General features: G+C 39.2%; 1 protein-coding gene across 6 annotated transcripts in view; it reads right to left on the bottom strand.

Annotated features, from left to right (window-relative positions):
- Positions 1-18,426, bottom strand: part of LOC136873986 (ankyrin repeat domain-containing protein 17) — a 918,230-nt gene that overhangs the window by 248,858 nt on the left and 650,946 nt on the right. For all 6 annotated transcript variants that reach the window (XM_067147404.2, XM_067147402.2, XM_068227616.1 and 3 more), the window contains 2 exons: positions 14,977-15,102; positions 1,520-1,832 (listed from right to left, as the gene is read on the bottom strand). In XM_067147404.2, the coding sequence (XP_067003505.2) occupies positions 1,520-1,832; positions 14,977-15,102 (439 nt within the window). The remainder of the gene's footprint in view (positions 1-1,519; positions 1,833-14,976; positions 15,103-18,426) is intronic.

The following is an 18,426-nucleotide window of genomic DNA, read 5'->3' as shown; positions in this document are numbered from 1 at the left end:
ACCAAGCTTCCATGATGGGTTCCTGGATTTCAACCTCTGTCGTGTCTGAAGTTTGCAGTCCTGATGCAAGGGCAATTGAGGATCACTGCGACGACATTCCTGACATTCTTTTAGCAGAGCTGCTTCTCTTCGTATGTGAGGGGGATGGATGTTGTATGTTGGATAACACTGGCAGCCATTTCAGAGGTGTTGATTTAATGGTGCCTGATATTGTCCTCATTGTGTCATTCAGCTGGACATCAATTTTTGCAGTATGTGCACTGTTAAGCTATACAGGGCAGCAGTGTTCTGCAACTGGGTAGACAAAGGCAAGGGCTGATGTTCACAGAACGGAGGTTATATTATCTTCTAACTCCTTAAATCTAACTATCATCTGTAACACTTCTAAATAAAGTTATTTTGGCTAGGTAAGTCTAATTTACAGCTGGATAGGAATTCCACTAACTGAAAATCTGCGGAGTGTTACATGTCAGTTATAACAAATATTTCAGGTCAACTGTACGTCGTCACAACACTGAGCGAGAAGGGGAAGTCAGTATTCTCGCTCCTACGGCTCTGCTTTCTCACTCGCACACTTCCGCTCACCAGCTGTCTTCCTAGCTGGCCTGATCTCTAATGTATATAATTGTAAAACCCATTAGAAGTAATCATAAGCAGTACATTGTGAACTTTTTCAATAAATGAAGTGACCATAATCCAGGTTTAGCAATAAATAAGGCAGGGGAAAAAAGTACAATTGTGTAGTTTCAGTCAGTTCAGTACTTGTGAGAATTTTGTTAATTCAAAAAAAAAGAGCAAATTTTCAAATCTACGGAAGAATTGCTCACATGCTTGCTTTAGTTAGAAATTTATTTCTAAGGAAAATTTACTAATTCTGGTTCACACATAATACTGCAGTGAATAGAAAATAGTAACACTATACAGTTTCAGTTTAATTACATTGTACAGGATTCCAACAGTTTGTTACCAGGGAACAAACAAGCATTAGTGGATAGTCTGAAAGATCAGCATGAAACTAGAAGATATTGTGCATGAGTTTGCATAACTTATTTAGACAAAACGTGGCTTAACAAAAGGCATGAAACTTCAGAAGCATAGGTTGATTCTACCATCATATCCAGGAAACAAACTTTTTTCTCTGCAATTTAAATTGGCCTAAAACAGTCAACTGGGAAATGTAGGGGGTTTATCTTTATTATATAGGTAGTGACTCTGGTTCTGTAGTCTGTGAGGCAATAGCATCAAAGTGGAACACCTGGAATATGTAAATTTATATATATTTTAATGTTTCAAGTTTCTGAAGTCAGAAGAACCAAATCTGGCACTACTGCAACTGAATGACAGCTTCAACTGTCAGGTACAATGAACAACACTGTATGTCTAAACAAATGATATTAATGAGGCAGAGTCTATTATGTTCAGCAAATCATCTGGTGGTATACAGATAATATATTTACATTAGGATTAAACACTGGTGAAAGTGATCATAGTTTTATTTAAGAATTATGAGTTTGCTTACCCCTTTCACATTCTTCCATTCTCTCTACCCCTTCCTCTTCAACCTTCTTTAAATTCTGCTCACTGTCCTGATACAGGCATTCATTTTTCTTATTCTCTTCATGAAGCTTTCGCTTCTCTTCCTTTTTTTCAAGTTTCTTTTTCTTCTTGCGTTCTCTCCTCCGGGCAGCTGCAGCCTTCTTTGATTCTTCTCGGGTCTTCTCCATGTCCAACTCCTCAAGCAAAATGCTTGCATTCTTATTTGCTTTGGCTGCCTGCATATCTTTAGCTGCACGGATGATTTTCACACAGTCTTGACACTTTTCCAGCAACTCCTATTAAAATAAAATCACATTACATATAAAATACTTTCAAGCATTTAATTATTTCATTAATATAAAATTAAAAAATATTACATATTTTAATACCCAAAATTTTCAACCAATGCTTTCATTAGCAGTGGTGTGCAAAAGAACAATAGGTTTGGATTCAATTCTGCAACCTAGGGCACAGAAGGAAAGTGTTTTGAACAACTGCACTATATGGACCATCATTATATGATAATTTGAAAACAGGGTTTAACGTCTCTCCACAGTGTGATGTGCGGAAAACTTTGATTGTGTACTCTAGGCAACGAAAGCTCAAGTAGATGACAGTAAGTCCACCCAAATGGAAGTCAAATCTATCTTTTAAGCCTGTTGTACACCATCAAATTTTTCTTTCAATTCAATACTTCATAAGAAAAATGGTCATATCTTGTCAAAGATTGTTCGACAGTGCTGAAGGTTAGATAGCATTTTGTTTTAACATGGAGGAAAGGCAAGCAATCATCTGCAGAGGTTACGTTATAATGCATTTACTAACATGAACCGAATAAAAGTGATAACAATGCAACGGAAATTCATATCTTATTACACAAAAACATATTAGGAATTAATAATAATAATAATAATAATAATAATAATAATAATAATATGGGAACACTGTTTATAGTCTTTAATTATAGGTTACCATACGGTTATATACATAAAACTATCCACTTCCTTCAGGTACTACTTTCGCAATTTCCTCGCATGCTGCTGTTCTATTAATTTTATTATGGTACTCTATGGAGCCAGTGAATATAGGCAAGTATGCGCAGTTAGTATAAACACAACACCCCTCAGTCACGAAGACAAAGCCATTTTTGTTGCTTTAATTAACGGCAATCCCAGCAAGCCCATCGTGCACTGTTAATACTGAAATTTCATCAGTTGATTCTGTCAAAGACTTGGCTATTCCTTAATGACCAGAATATGTTCTAATTCACTTTCAAGAGTTTTGAAGATTTCTCAAGTATTGTAAGCGATATGACTAGTAAACTTGTGGAGTACTGAAAATACTTGTGAAGTCTTGAATTTGACAAAAATTTGATTGTGTACACCAGGCTTTATCTACATGGCCAACATAATCCAACAAACTACACCTTTGGAGCAAAAACAGATACACTAGGGGCTAATGTGCAAATTTCATGCATCAGAAACCATCTTTCTTAGAAATTAACTTTCAATTTTTAATAGCTGGTTGTAACTTGGTGGGCATCTTTAGTTCAATTACAGAAAGCATATTCCTTAAGATACACAAGATGCCAAGGTGATAATTTTTCAGCAAGTTCAGAGCAATGAAATTACCATATTTAAATAAACTGGAACAGCAATCACCGTGGTATAAAAACTCACTCTCAGGACTAGTAGTCAAACCATCTTTCTACCTTAGGGAACAAACTCTTCAAACTAGCTTAGTTCTGTAGCTGGGCCATGATGAGAGAATATGATCAGAAACTGGGAGAATACGAGTATTCCTATAACATACACCCCACATCAGACAATTTATAGCTAACTACTATTTTACCCACTTTTCTTTTCCTGTATCAAAACGACTTCACCATTTGTGGAAACATTTGTATGCAATAAATATATATATAAGCCACTCACTGATCACCAGATGTTCAGATACAAAAGACTGAAATTAAGAACATTGGTTCATCATCTGCTCTGGAAGTGCATTAAGAAAGGATTATTTTAAAAATTCAGCTTCTGGCCTAGATTTAGGCCTTTTGTGCCAATAGCATAGGCTAATATAGGCAAAAATTAGTTGTACAAGGACGAGGCAAATCTTATTTCAAGTATTATGAAGCGAAACCAGTGCCTATGGCACGGAAAACCATGTTCTGAGGCCCTAAAACCAACTATTTTTGAGCTACCGCCAACACACTTGACACTGTTCTTCAGTCTAAGGGCTTGAGACCACATATTGACAGACTCGTGAATGAGGCAAAAATTACAACTTCCGCTTGAGTAGATTGCGAAAAATATGCAGAAACATTGCAGGAAGATTATGCTATTCTGTGAGAGAATTTTACAGCACACACTGTCAACTGTCTCATACACAGAAATAGGATCAGATGTGTTTCTGCGTTCTATCAGGCTGCTTTATACTGTTCATTGAACTACTTTTTATCATACACATTTTCTTTCCTTTTATATACATATATTCAAAAGAAAGAATACACTATCCATCTTTTCAGACTCATTTTGGTCAGAAAGATTTTTTCCTTTATTTTTACGCACCCCCCCCCCCACACACACACAATTCGCTTTATGTCACACCAACAAAGATAGGTCTTATGGCAAGGATGGGATAGGAAAGAGTAGGAAGGGAGCAACTGTGGCCTTATGTACAACAAAGCATTTGCCTTGTGTGAAAATGGGAAACAAATGAAAACCATTTTAAGGACTACCAACATCGAGGTTCAAACCCACTATATCCTGATTACAAGGTGATAGCTACATGGCCCAAACTGCGCAGGCACTTGATCAGTTACAACACTTTAGTTGTTCAACCAGACTTTTCTAGAACTTCTGTGTACTGTAGTTCCTGTTTCTGTATACTGCAGTTCTTGTTATTCACAGCTCATTCTATTTTTCTTTTCTTTTCCATCTTTACCTTCTATATGTGCAACAGCACAGGCAAGCTTCTGTGCGCACCTGCCCCATTTACAACAATACGATCAAACGTGCTTCTGCATTCTATCATACAGCTAAGGGCTACTGACACTGCTTCATACAGCTCACTGAAGTAACCTTTATTTTTTATTTTCATTGTCAATACTTTCCACCTTTTCAGATTCATTTTCATCATAATGCTATAGTTGTTCTACCAGGTTTTTCTTTGTGTTTACCTACAGCACCTATATACTGTAGTTCCTGTTTCTTGTAGCTGACTATTTTTCTGTTCTTTTACATAAGAGGATTCGTTAGGAATGGAGTTCATTGTTATTGGTGGCATATTTGTACCCCACCACCTTGTACCCACGAAGGGAGATGGGTACTGTTTATCCCATTCCTTATCTTAATGTACGGCACTGACTCGCTGGCCAAATTGGCTGAAGGGAAGAGCTTTTCTCACGCCTACGAATGACACCAAAGCAAGCATCAATGATTCCTTATAGGATAAACTTACTATTAAGATGGTGAGATAAAAGAGTGTACTCTGTGGTGGTACACTATCCTGTGGAGTTCCTCCACACTTCAAATCAACCATATTTTCCACCTCTCAATCTCAGTCTGAAAGTTGGGAGCACCTATAATGCTCCTACGGAATCTGATATCTCCTCAGCTTCATAATGGCACATGGCTGCAAGTGAAGTCTTTACATAGAAATGTGTCCGAAGCAACCATCTTCACAGGATGTGGTACAGGAGAAACAGTTTTCATCTGCTGCATTCCTTAGATTCCCTACAACTACCACTTCCTTTTTGAACGATTGCAATGGCAATAAACTATCCGACCTGCAATATCCCGCCTTCCCAGAAACTATCTGAAAACAGTAGTATTACTGACCTCAGGACTGCTTCTAAAGCACATTCCTAAAATGATGATGCTTGATGTCTTTAGGGGTCCAAAATACAGGTCAACGGACCCTCATAATACTACTTATCGCTAGTGAAGTAGAACCATAGCATTTGTCATGTTGCGGTACTAATCAAAAGTAGTGTAGACTCGTGGTGTTCCACAATTTAGGGTACTACTCACAAGTATTGTACGTCGCACAGGTAATGCAGACCTAGGGTGTTTCTCACATAATGGCGCCACTCACAGGCAACGCAAACCCATGGTGTTCCTCACATAGGTGTACTAATCACGGCCGCCATGGTGTTCCTCACATAGTGGGTACTAATTGCAGGCAACGCAAACCCACGGTGTCGCTCATATAGTGGTACTAATAACAGGTACTGTAAACCTACAGTGAAGCCACTCTGCTGCTACTTATCACAAACCTGTTATGTACTTAATATAGTGGTACTCCTCGCAGGTAAAGGAGACCCACCGAGTTCCCTGCGTGATGGTACAACGGTAATCAAAAGTAGTTTCATGGTTCTAATACAATCATCCCTTGGCCGCCCCTTACGACAGGCAAGGGATATTGTGGATGTATTCTTCGTCTGCGTCCTCCACCCACACGGGGTCAATAAACAAAGCTCAGGGGCAGTAGTCTGAAGTTGCTGGTGTAGATTTAAGGATTGTTTTTCCCCATGGCCAGTTGTATGAAGCTTGTTCACGTGTAATCTCTCCTGATAGCCTTGTGATTCTACAGCCACAGGGGGCTAACGGAAAATATAGATTGGTTCCATACAAGTTCTTTACTTCGGTTACGTGAACGATGTTGATCCACGAAATATCACTGTAATATTTGTCACAAATGAAAGGTAATCATTGATTTACTCAAATAAAGTCTCAAATCCCAGGTTGATTAAGAAATACCGTCGTTACTAGCAAGAAATATGTATACGTATTTACTGGCTGTAAATAGGAGTCCATGGTATTGCATTCCGCTGCTTGCTCTGTCTTTTGTTTCTTTCTGCGATTTTTGTTATCTTTGGCCATATTACTTGCATTCTGCTGCTCGCGCCGTCGTTTTTTTTCTTCTTGAGGTCCAGGGCTGGCACTAACGAGATCTCTTTCTAGCAAAAGGGAGTGCGGGTATTTTCTTGAAAAATAACATGATCCCTGGACCAATAAATCGTTTAATGAATCAGTTAATGCACATGAAGTGACAGCCCATCAAATTAAATCGAATGAGAAAAATCAATAAAACGACACAAAAGAACTTCAGTGAGCAAAGACATCACAGACAACAGTGTTGGACAAACTAAACATGGAAGCGCTGCGATGTAGCAGAAATAGTTGTAAGGCAGTAAAGTATGTATTCTCTAAAATAAAATATTTTGTCTTATTTCTTAATCAACCTGGGATTTGAGACTTTATTTGAGTAAAAGCAATTACTATCTTCCATTTGTGACAAATATTACAGTGATATTTCGTGGATCAACATCATTCACGTAACCCTTTACTTCAACAAGAACAACCTTGGACAACATGATTTGAACAGTAGTAGAATTCAATTGTGACTGGCTGTAGGTAAGGGAGATGCCATTATAATGAGAAGTGCCCAATTTGAGTGTGACCGGCAGCAGGTAAGGGGGCCTGCTTTTGTAATGAACATTCACAAACTCGAATGTGACTGGTAGGTAGTGGGACCTGCCTTTATAATGAAAACTATCCAACCCAGACTTCAAATGAGAAACGACGTATGGCGACCACCAATTGTGTTTCTCGGGTAATGCCAAGAGGAATCCAATAAAATCTTACGTGTATAATATTTTACGTAGAATTATTGTATTTTCTAATGTGTTTTTTAATTTGATATGCCATATGAGAAATATGTAAATTATAATTTAGTTTCATAAACTGCTATTTCATGTTCAATTACTTTTTGTTTTTAATTTCAGTTCTTATGTCTCAATTTCTTACTTATATGATGAGTTGATTTCAATAGATATGCTCATAGCGCAACTAGTGTATTATGTGATTTGGTAATCTAATCACCACTTGACATTTATGTCCATGTTTTATTCCCTAATTTATGCCTTGTGAATTTTCTGTGTGATAGCCTCATTTCCTTAACTCTGTCTGAACCATGTATTCAATTATTTGTGCAAGTCATTTCGTATGCATTTCCATTTAATTTATATTTCCTGATAGCCTTCTACTGCATATGTTGCCATCAGGCAACATAAAACTTTTCACCTGTGTAAATGGATACAGATTGTGGACAGAGGTAGTTCTATGGCACACCTTCAACTGTACAGTCAAACACATACACCAGCATATCTGCCAACTTTACAAAACCAAAAATTAGGAGATTTTGATATGAAAATCAGGAGATACAATTGGTCAAAAGTGCTTATTCTGCATGTCTTGCGCAATACAGAACTACAATATATTTATAAAACTTATTGTCTCAAAGCCCGACTGTTGCTATACGAGGCTACAAGGCTATAAAATTCACATCTCTATTACCTCACAGGACATATGCAAGTGAGATGATCAGTCTCTAATAAGCCTACTGAAAATAGTATGAACTCATGCTCCACATGTGTGAATCAGTCATGAACTTAGATGCCATTACTTAGCAAATGCATAGATTAATATATTGCATCAAGCGCCCGCATGATTATGCAAAGAGCAATGATATTTGGATCAAATAAGTAGCTGATGTACCCGTGCTTCGCTACGGAATTCTCAGAAAGACTGTCCTTATAGTTTTCCCACCTGAAGTCAACATAGGTCATTACAATGATGCCAGTATGAATGTCGCAATTAAAAGCAATGCTGTCATATGAAATATTCGATAAAATGAAAATAATTAGAATGACCAGGCTGCAGACAGCTGCGAACATTCCTGTGTAATTATTCCACTAAGTGATCGTTCCTTCATGATATTTTTCTCATTTTTATAATCATCTTCACATCTGAATCACCATCACCACCAATATTATTATAGCCGGTACGGTAAAACTGAATAAGACATAAATAATCTGAAATTGTATTCTCTGTAACTTGTTATGTAGTACTTTTCAATATGACCAATAAGATAAGTAATTAAAAATTAAATTTTAGGCACCTTCCCCTAAACTACCATTTCAAACAGAATTGTTAGCTTGTTAGCTCACCATTGCTGCAATCTGACCAGAAATTTTCAATTTTAAACAGTTCAATATCACCTACTCTTATTTATCCACTCCAAGTTACTCCCCTAAACAAGATACCTCAATCTTTTCTATCAGATGCGGATAAAATATTAAAGAGTGGAACTAAAGAATTATTACAACTACCAGCAGACGTTCCGGATCACATGGTATACTCCGAAAGGAAGTATAAAGGCCTCGGTTTGTTTCGCGCGACTTGGGAAGCCAAACTACAGCATATTAACATCTGTAATAAATTATCGCTTGCAAATAACGGCTACATTAATGCAACTAGAAACTTGGAACAAGAGCGTACATTTTGTTTGCAAGATCTAGACATAGAAATGAATGATCGAGTTATGTCCAAAAATAGCCATCTTCCCAACGTAAGGAAGGTCCGACAGACACTACGAGACAGAGAAGTTCAGTCATGGACGAAGTTGCCGCACAAAGGAAAGGGCGTCGGACTCTTCCAGGAATACACGCCAGCGAACAAATGGATAAGAGATCACCGAGGCTTATCCTGTGCGGAATGGAGAGAGGCCATCAAGATGACAGCGAACGTGTGCGCCGTTCGCTCCGTGCCAGGAAGGTCCCAGGACAACACCCTCTGTCGGCGTTGCCACAGAGAGCACGAAACCCTTGCCCATGTCCTGGGAGCCTGCCCTCACGGGGAGGTATTGAGAAATTCCCGCCATCATACAATACGACACATGATTGCGACCTCGCTGAGGGATCACGGTTTCACGGTGCACGAAGAGGTCTCTGGCCTAGCTACCGACGGGAGTAACAGACGTATTGACATGATAGCCTTTCAACCAGCTAGCAAGCAAGGACTAATCTTAGATCCCACAATAAGCTTCGAGTCGCACGTTGGCCAGGCCGAAGAGGTGGACGCCGAAAAGAAGTCAATTTACCAGCCAACTGTAAACTACTATAAAGATAAATATCACCTAGACAATATTTCCGTCCACGGACTCATGATCGGAGCTCGAGGCACAATCCCTAAATTTCTTGTACAGCTATGGGATTCTCTCGGTCTCAGCCGGACACGACTCCACGACATCGCTATCGCCGCAATACGAGGTTCAGTGACCATGCTCCGCAATCATCTATATAACATCTGACGAACCGTATTGCAAATCTATCCCTGAGCCTTTTGGGGAATCTTCTACCTGGCACACTAGCAAAGTCAACAGTAACTTAGAAGACAAAATACTGTGTAGTCGACATACTTTGTCCTTGTGGCAGCCTCCGCATGGGGGAAGTTGTAATAATAATTTAAAAAAATAATAATAATAATAAAAAAAAATAATAAAATGATTTATAGCATAGACTGTAGTTCCATATTCTTCGACTTCACATAAAATTCTGTTCACCCTTTTTCACGTACCTTGGCGCTGATATGGACTTAGCAAGAAAAGTAAAAAAGCGTTTTAATGGCATTTTGGTAACCCTTTGGTTCGACCTAAGTATACACAATTCAGTGTGTTTAATTTTTTGGATCTTCTGACCTCTTTTGGTGTTTTCCTCGTTTCATTCTAAGGATGGTTTGTAACTGAATTTATTAAAATGGTGACCTAGTGTTGCTGAGATTGTAAGTACCTCCCTGTAATTACTTTGATCCCAGAGTGAAATTTATTTCTTCAGCATCTTGGATTCTCAACATGCTAATGTTTTCTGTATTTCAATACTGCGTTTTCTGTGGATAAATTATGAATATCTAGGAGTCTTGGATAAATTTTAAACATATCTGCCACTGAGGCATTGACCTTTTTTAAAATTTTTTTGGACAACTCCATTAACTCATTCGCCTCACATTTAAATATCATAGGAGTTCACTAAGAAATCACATATAAATACCGCTCTATGGCCGTCGTCATCACACTATTATCTAGAAAATCATACAAAACCAAGCAGTATATATTCCTTTCTGAAAATTTGCATGCTTGATAACGAAGTAATAAACTTACCAATCCTGCTATTTTAGTACGTCTGCTGGGTGTAGTACACCTCAAAACATTCTTCTAAGTGAAGAGCTACGCCACGCTTTTTGCACTGCCAGCAACTTTCGCTTCTTTTACCCCGGCTGTAGCACACAACACACCTTTTGGTGACTTTTGATTTCTTCTCTGTAGGGGGAATATGCATGGGAAAGTGGGCCCATGATTTAGCATGTACTCTGGTTGGGGTGGTGCTCGCTGAAGGTCGACCTCGAACCGAGTACTCCGGTAACTGAACAGTCTCTAGTAGCTGCTGTGCAATGCTAGTTCGATAATCCGTGAAGCTCGTCTTTCGGCTAGCAGCGATCTTGTGATACAAACTGAAGGAACTGAAAATGCACATATCCAGGAGGTAAAAGAATATTTTCCTATACCCTTTCACTGTGCGTCGCATGACGGGAAACAGAGCTGTAACCAGATCCTGAAGGTCAACACCACCCATCCCCTTCTGGTATTCAAGGCCACACTTGGGTTTTATCACTTCTTCCCTCGGGGTTTGTCCTCTCTTTCGTCTGAGTTTGCCTGTCCCTGTCATGTCAGCTGATTTGTGTTTAGTGGTGAGAAAGCAAACATCCTTGTTATCTTTCTACTTCACACACAACATACTGTTGGCAGCCCACGTCTCATACTCTCCACGTTTTAGTTTTGTCTTATTGATATCGCGAGGCATGTCTTTTCGGTTCTGTCTAACAGTTCCAATTACATTCATCTGCTTGTAAAATGTTGGAAGTAATTTTACGGGAAACAAATTGTGAAATGGAGAGATTTTTAGTAGATAAATGTAAAACCTACAAGCCCTTTTCTCTGACAGAGCTTGAAGCATTTATAGCCATGTATGATTTACACATTTTAGTAACAATAGCAGTTTCTGTCTTTATTGTTGACTGCTAATGATCACAACAAACAATGACACGCAGTTATCTATATTTACAGGCTTGGTTTTGATGGCTGGAGTCTAAAAATCAGCAGGCAAATCACTTCAAGAATTATGGAACGAAGCAGATGGTCACCCTATCTTTCGAGCTACAATGTCTCTTCAAAGGTTCCAAACAATAACCCATTTTTGATGTCAGATAACAAGGAAGACAGACCAGCTTGTAGACGTAATGAAAAGTTAGTAGCAATAAAGGATGTGTTCGAAATGTTCGTACCACAACTACCGAAAATGTCTGTTCCATATGAAAATACTACTGTGGATGAACAGCTGGATCCCTTTAGGGCAAAATGCCCCTCTAGGCACTATTTATCTACCAAACCAAGAGGAAGGTAGGAAAATCAAGAACGGAACAACTACGCAGAGATAGAATCCATACAGAATAAAAGTATGGGTCCTCTCGGAAGTTGACACGGCTTAAGTGTGTGCCAATGAAGTTTACACCGGTAAACCACTAAACAGACAGAGAAGTGAACCAGGGAAGGAATGTGGTACTGAGATTAGTCAAACATATTGAGGGAACAGGGAGAAACGTTACTATAGACAATTTCTTCACCGACTTTACCCTGGCTAGCGAGCTTCTGAAAAAGAAACACTGGTTGGTACACTCCACAGGAACAAGCCCGAAAGTCCTTGCGAATTTATGCCAGCACGATCTCGGGATCTGTTGTCATCAACTTTTGGATTCCTGCGAGATATTACCATAGTGTCTTATGTGCTTAAGAAGAACAAGGCTATGATACTTCTGTCTACCATGCACCATGAAAACAGTATCTCTAATGCACCTCACAAGAAGCCAAACACATTGGATAATAATGCCACGAAAGGGGGTGTGGATACGACAGACAAATAAGCTAGCACATACACTTGCAAGAGGGGAACTACAAGTGGCCTGTTGCTTTATTTTACAATATAGTCAACCTTGTAGCAATAAATGCTTATGTGCTCTACATACATGTGAATACAAATTACAATGCTAAGAAACTTTATTAAAGGGGTTTGTTCCTGAAAGAGAAAGAATTCAGAGAGATATTCCACGAGCACTGAAGGTGAAATTCTTTCAAGATGCAGGTACCAGTTTTCAAGATGTAACCAACAAAAAGCATGGTGGTAGTTGCACTGTATGTGGACCAAAGAAGGACCGAAAAACAACAACAAAATGTGCCGTTTGTAAAGCTTTCTTGTGTCAGGAGCATATCAATGTGTACTGTACATCTTGCATTGACTAAGGTGAAGGAGAACAGCTGTTCTTGTCATGTCTCAATATGTGATTTGTTGTTTTCAAATTATGTTGCCCACCAAATCGGAGTAAACTACAATCGAACCTCGATTATACGTTCCTGGAAACTACATTTTTCCGCATTATTCATTCAAATTACGTGGTCCCATGAACATCCTAATTAAATCATGTTGTAAAAATCCTGCATTATACGTTCCTTGAAGAAACTATTTCCTGGATCAACCGTCCAGAAATTTCAGTCCTATCAATGCTTAATCCTCGATCACACGTTTTTCAAGAAACTGTATCTCATGAAAGGACAGCTACGGCATACTAACGGATCTTGGTGTTAACGTCCCGTCACTGCGGTAATTTGAGGAAGTACTGTACCGTACTGGAAAAGCGATCGACAGTGAACCTGCATAAGGGACCATTTTAGCATCGCATTCGGGTGGTATTGTTTAGAGAATCTTCGGAAATCATAAAGCAGAGTGTCCACAACAACTGGAAGGAGACAGAGCATCTTGGCAGCTCCACTTGAAAACGGAAGGAGTTTTATCAAATGTTCGTACTTGCAAAATGTCCACTGTACATTATGTCCAGGGTTACATGTTATTTTTTAAAAACTTTTTTCGAGTGTATCGCCGAATAGGTTTTTGGCACTTCCCTCAGGGCACTGTATAGTCACTGGGCTTTCAGGCAGGAATCAAAACTGCTCCTTCTTAAGTAACACAAATTTAGTATTTTAATATTATCGTGTATGATTATGTTATCAAGACCAGAACAGATGTTGCAACTTACATACTGTACATAGTCAAGGGAGGTTTCGGGTTTGCCTATTACTGTTTTGCTCCTAATATAAGACTGGGAATTTCACGTTTTTGTGTTAAATTATTATAAAAATATTTTTTTTGCGCATGTTACACTTAGAAACTTTGTATCATTTCGCAGTTGTACCGTTTTGTGCAGCGAGCATGCTTTCCAGCTGATTTTTTTCTCTTTCCTATTTGATTGTGATTAGTGACTGGCAAAATTGAATATAATGCATTCGAGAACTTGAGGATCTATACTTACATTCGAAGCCATATTCTCGAGTTCAACATAACCTTTAATAAGCCTAACTTACGCGGTACAAGATTTCCATAAACTGACTACGATCAGTACACCAGTGACCAAATTACAATGGAAGATAAAGAAAAGGGGGATTAGCCATCATGTTGGGCGCTTCGGCATCTCTTGTGCTTTATTTTATTATATTAGAGAATTAAGAACTAGTTGTGGTCGATTGTTGTTTGGCTTGGCGTAACGGGTATTAGATTTTTCGAAGTTTGGCTGATCAAAGTTGATTAACTGAAAGAAGTTTTCAGAGGAAACTGATCAAAGTTTTCCCGGTAAAACTGAATATAAAGTTTCGAGGTTTTTAAGTGGCATACCGGTAATTAATGTTTGAAGCCGGCCCCGCGGTCTAACTTGTCTGCCTCTCACCCAGAGGGCCCGGGTTCGATTTCCAGCCAGGTCAGACATTTTTACCTGGATATGAGGGCAGGTTCCAGGTTCACTCATTCCACGATTACCTTTAATAGAGGAGCTGTTTAATGGTGACGCCGGTATAGGGAGCCAGGAATAACGGCCAAAAGGATTTGTCACATATACCATGTGTCACCCTGTAATCTGCAGGCCCCCGGACCGAGCAGCGGTAGTTTGCTGTAGTTTGGTTTGGTTTAGGGGTGTTTGTAAGATTATAAGTATAGCCTACATATTTCATCGTTGTGATGTTTAGCCGAATTGTTGATGGTTCATTCATACCCGGATTTTCCGCTTTCCCGTGTTGTACGTTTTTTTTACGTGGTTCCTCCAAAAACGGAGAATCAAGGTTCCACTGAAATTACATATATGTTAAAATCACAATTCTAATTAATTTAAATAAAACATAATAATGTGCTTGTTTGTCAATTATTATCACATAAAATCTCCATGGGTCTTTTCAACCCACTCATGAAATATGTGAGTAGGAAAGTTAAATATTCATTCATAGCTGGACAAATCATAACTTCTGTATCTTAAGAGACTGGTAACATTTAATAACTGGGAGACAAGCAGTAGAACAGATGAGCAAAAAATCTGATAGCAAAATGTAATGCACATTCAAACACATGTAAATAAAAGAAAATAACATGGAAGTTTTTTACCAGTTTACAAGGTGCTTGTTATAGGATCTATCTCAGCAACAAACTTATCACAACATTAAACATACCTTGTCACTTATAGTAGAGATGTATCGTGTCATTTCTTGATCACTTGGGAACTGCGTAACATGGTTTACCATCCATTTAACTACTTTCATATGACCTTTTCTAAATGCCGCCATTAAGCATGACACCTGAAACACACAAAAATCTAATATAAATTCTGATTTTAGCAATCACAAACTTGAAGAACACAAATAGCAGTTAGATGATCTTAATGTTACAGATTCAAAACTTCACACAGTAACTCTTTAGGAAGAGCATTTTGTAACAATTTCTCTAAAAGATACCTGTGCAGCTTTTTCTTTTCCATCCACAGCAATGTTAAATGCCACACCAGAGAAGATTATTCTTTTATAAGGAATATTAAATATACACGGGCAGAAAATGAAATCCCAACACCGGGAAGACATTAGTTTAAAGGAATGCAATTTAGGCTAAGCAACTGTCTAGGTAAGATATTAGATTAAAGTTTCCAGGTCACACATTCAAGTATGTGCGATAAGGCATGTCGCATGGTGGTGCATTAATAAGTGTAGTAGTCACCACGATACTGAATGCAAGCATTGTGCTGTGTATCACTTTGTGGGTGGTGGTGGTGATTTTTGTTTTAAAAGGAAGTACAACTAGGTAATCATCCTCTCTGAATAAATTCAGTGGAAAAGAAATTTCAAATAAAACAAAATTATTTATTCAACGAAGGAATTTCAATAAGAGGTAAAAAATAAAACAAAGTATTGTATTAAGCCGAAAAGTTCACTAACGAATCAAAAGGGAACGCAAGTTCCCTGAGTAACAGAACACTTCTAATTTACATACCCTTGAATAATTCAGCCGCACATAAAGTGGATGACGAGATCAGCAGTAGTCGCATCATCGGCTAATATGTGTTCGAGTGTTTCCTGTAGGCCGAGGCTCCATCTTAGACCAGAGAGTTCGGTGCACTCTGTACGGATATGGGCCACGGTGAATTCTGCTAAAAAGAACACACTGGACACCTCTTTAGGAGATAAAAGTGCATAGATCGTCCGTGATCTATCCTCAGCCTACACAATACTATGGCCTCACTCCGGGCAGAAAGAGGACCACCACATGATAGTTGCCTTCTTAATTAATCTCAGCTTGTTGGGAGTTCGGAGAGCTAGCCACTCAGATTCCCAGGACGCTAATATGGTTCGATGTAGCTGAGAACAAATATCTTTAGCAGATACAATCATAGGTCTTTGAGGTATAAGTACCGCTTCCTTAGCAGGTTCATCCGCAAGTTTATTTCCCACAATCCCAATGTGGCTTGGAAGCCACGAAAAGTGATTCTGGTGCCAGCATCACTTAACCTGGCTAGAAGGTCATGAATCTGCTGCACCCGTGGATGTTGCGAGAAACAGGAGAAACTTAACGAGTTGGTACACATTAGAAAATGGTTTCTTTCGTCACCCAATGCAAACTGCAGAGCTTCTAAGATGGCGTAAAGCTCTGCAGTATATGTGCTACATACACTAGGAAGCAAGATCTTCATGCTCATATCAGTGATGAAAGAGCAACCAAAATTTTCTCCAATTTTAGAACCATCCATGAAGAAATGTCTCGTGGGTGGATAATGGTGAACAAAGTCCTGGAAATACCTCCGATAAACGGAGGAATCCATGTTCACCTTGGGTCCACAGAGTAGATCTAGACGTAATCCAGATGCGGAACTAACAACGGATATATCTCGCTAAAAGTCTGTTCAAGACAACCACTGACATCTATATTTAATTCACTACACAAGCTATCAATTTGAAACCCGACCAGCCATGTGGCAGTCGGCCGGTCTTGGTATCTTTGGTGGTATTGGGTACTAAAGACTGTTTCACGTACATAAGTGCAAAATTTTCCCTTCTATCTGAAGTAAAATTTAACGAAAGGTACACTGGCAGAAAATGAAATCCCTCACCAAGGAGGAGTTGTGCTAGATAAATTAAATTCAGGAGGAATGTTTGCACATCTAAAAGTTGGTGCCTATTCTAATGAGCACGCTAGTTGACGAAGAGTGCTGCTATTAGCGCCACTATGACCTTGCAAAGCAAGTTTGCTTTAAATATGCACTGTTCACTTCATAAGCATTACCTATCGTCTGGTGTTGATGCTGTGAGGTAGGTCAAACTTGCCAGGAGACAGCTTACTGAGTTTTACCAATGCTGTGTAATAGGGCTGCGCTATTGCAGAAAGACTTGGCAGGGATGCAACCACAGTGCATCGGTGTTTGCAACAATTGTCCTGGGAAGGCACTGTCTCAGAAAGACGTGGGTCTGGCTGCATAGAGTCCACTACAGAGAGGGAAGACCGCCGTACTTGCTGCGTGGGGTTAGTGCATCGTACTGCATATGCAGCAGCCATTAGAGCTTCAGTTACCACCAGAGTGACAGCGAACAGTAACAAATCGATTTCTTGATGGAAAGCTCCGAGTCTAGACGTCCTGTAGCATTCATGCCACTAACTCCGAATCACTGCCATCTGTGGCTTCAGTGGTGTTAAGCTAGAGCTCATAGGCCCTCATTGAAGGACACAGCAGAGATCTGTTGGTATTCTCAGATGAGAGCAGTTTCTGCCTTGGTGCCAGTAATAGCCGTAGGTTGTCTAGGAGGAGGCCAGGTGAGCGTTTGGAACCAAGCTGTCTGCGGTGTTGACACACTCCACCTACACCAGGAATTATCATCTGGGGAGCGATTTCCTTTGACAGCAGGAGTACTCTCATCATTATCCAAAGAACCTTGCCAGTAGATCTGTACTTCAGACTGGTAATTGAACCGGTTGTGCTGCCAGTCAATCACAGTGTTCAACGGGGGGTGTTTTCCAACATGATATTGCTCGTCTTCATACCTCTGCTGTCACTCAACGTGGTTGCCTTGGTCTGTGAGATTACTAGACTTTCCCATCGAACACGTATGGGACATTAAGGCAATGTATCGGTGAAATTTGGTGAAAATTGTGAAAAAATCCATTTTTAGATTTTTATTACGTTCTTATTATGTTTATACCTTGTACTTTTTTTCAGCTTTGTTTTATTTAAATATCAGCCATTTAAAGCCCTTAGCGGCCATTTAAATGACCCAGCGCAAGTGGGCGTTGCCGCCCATCGACACTATTCTCATGAAGATCTTTCGTTTTGTTTTTCGAAGATTTTGAATTGAGTGCGAGGGTTGAATGTAAGAAATTTTGTTCCTGTGGGTCTTTGTGTTGGCTATTCTGACGGACTATTGATATATCGAGTGGAATTGGCGCTTATTTCAGTGATGGAACTTGTCCACGTGTTGAATGTAAACAAAGAGTTGTGATCTCACGTTTTGAGTTTATCATTCGTGTTATAGCCCTATACTCTGCTTTTCTGTAATTTCTTAAATGTTATATTTGTAATAAGTGTGTTATAAATGATCCATAAACAATAACAGGATCTACTTAGTGCAAGCAGCTTAGTTTTT

Source organism: Anabrus simplex, chromosome 5 (genome assembly GCF_040414725.1).
Source record: "Anabrus simplex isolate iqAnaSimp1 chromosome 5, ASM4041472v1, whole genome shotgun sequence".
Taxonomy (NCBI): Eukaryota; Metazoa; Arthropoda; class Insecta; order Orthoptera; family Tettigoniidae; genus Anabrus; species Anabrus simplex.
This window is presented reverse-complemented; position numbering and strand designations above follow the sequence as displayed.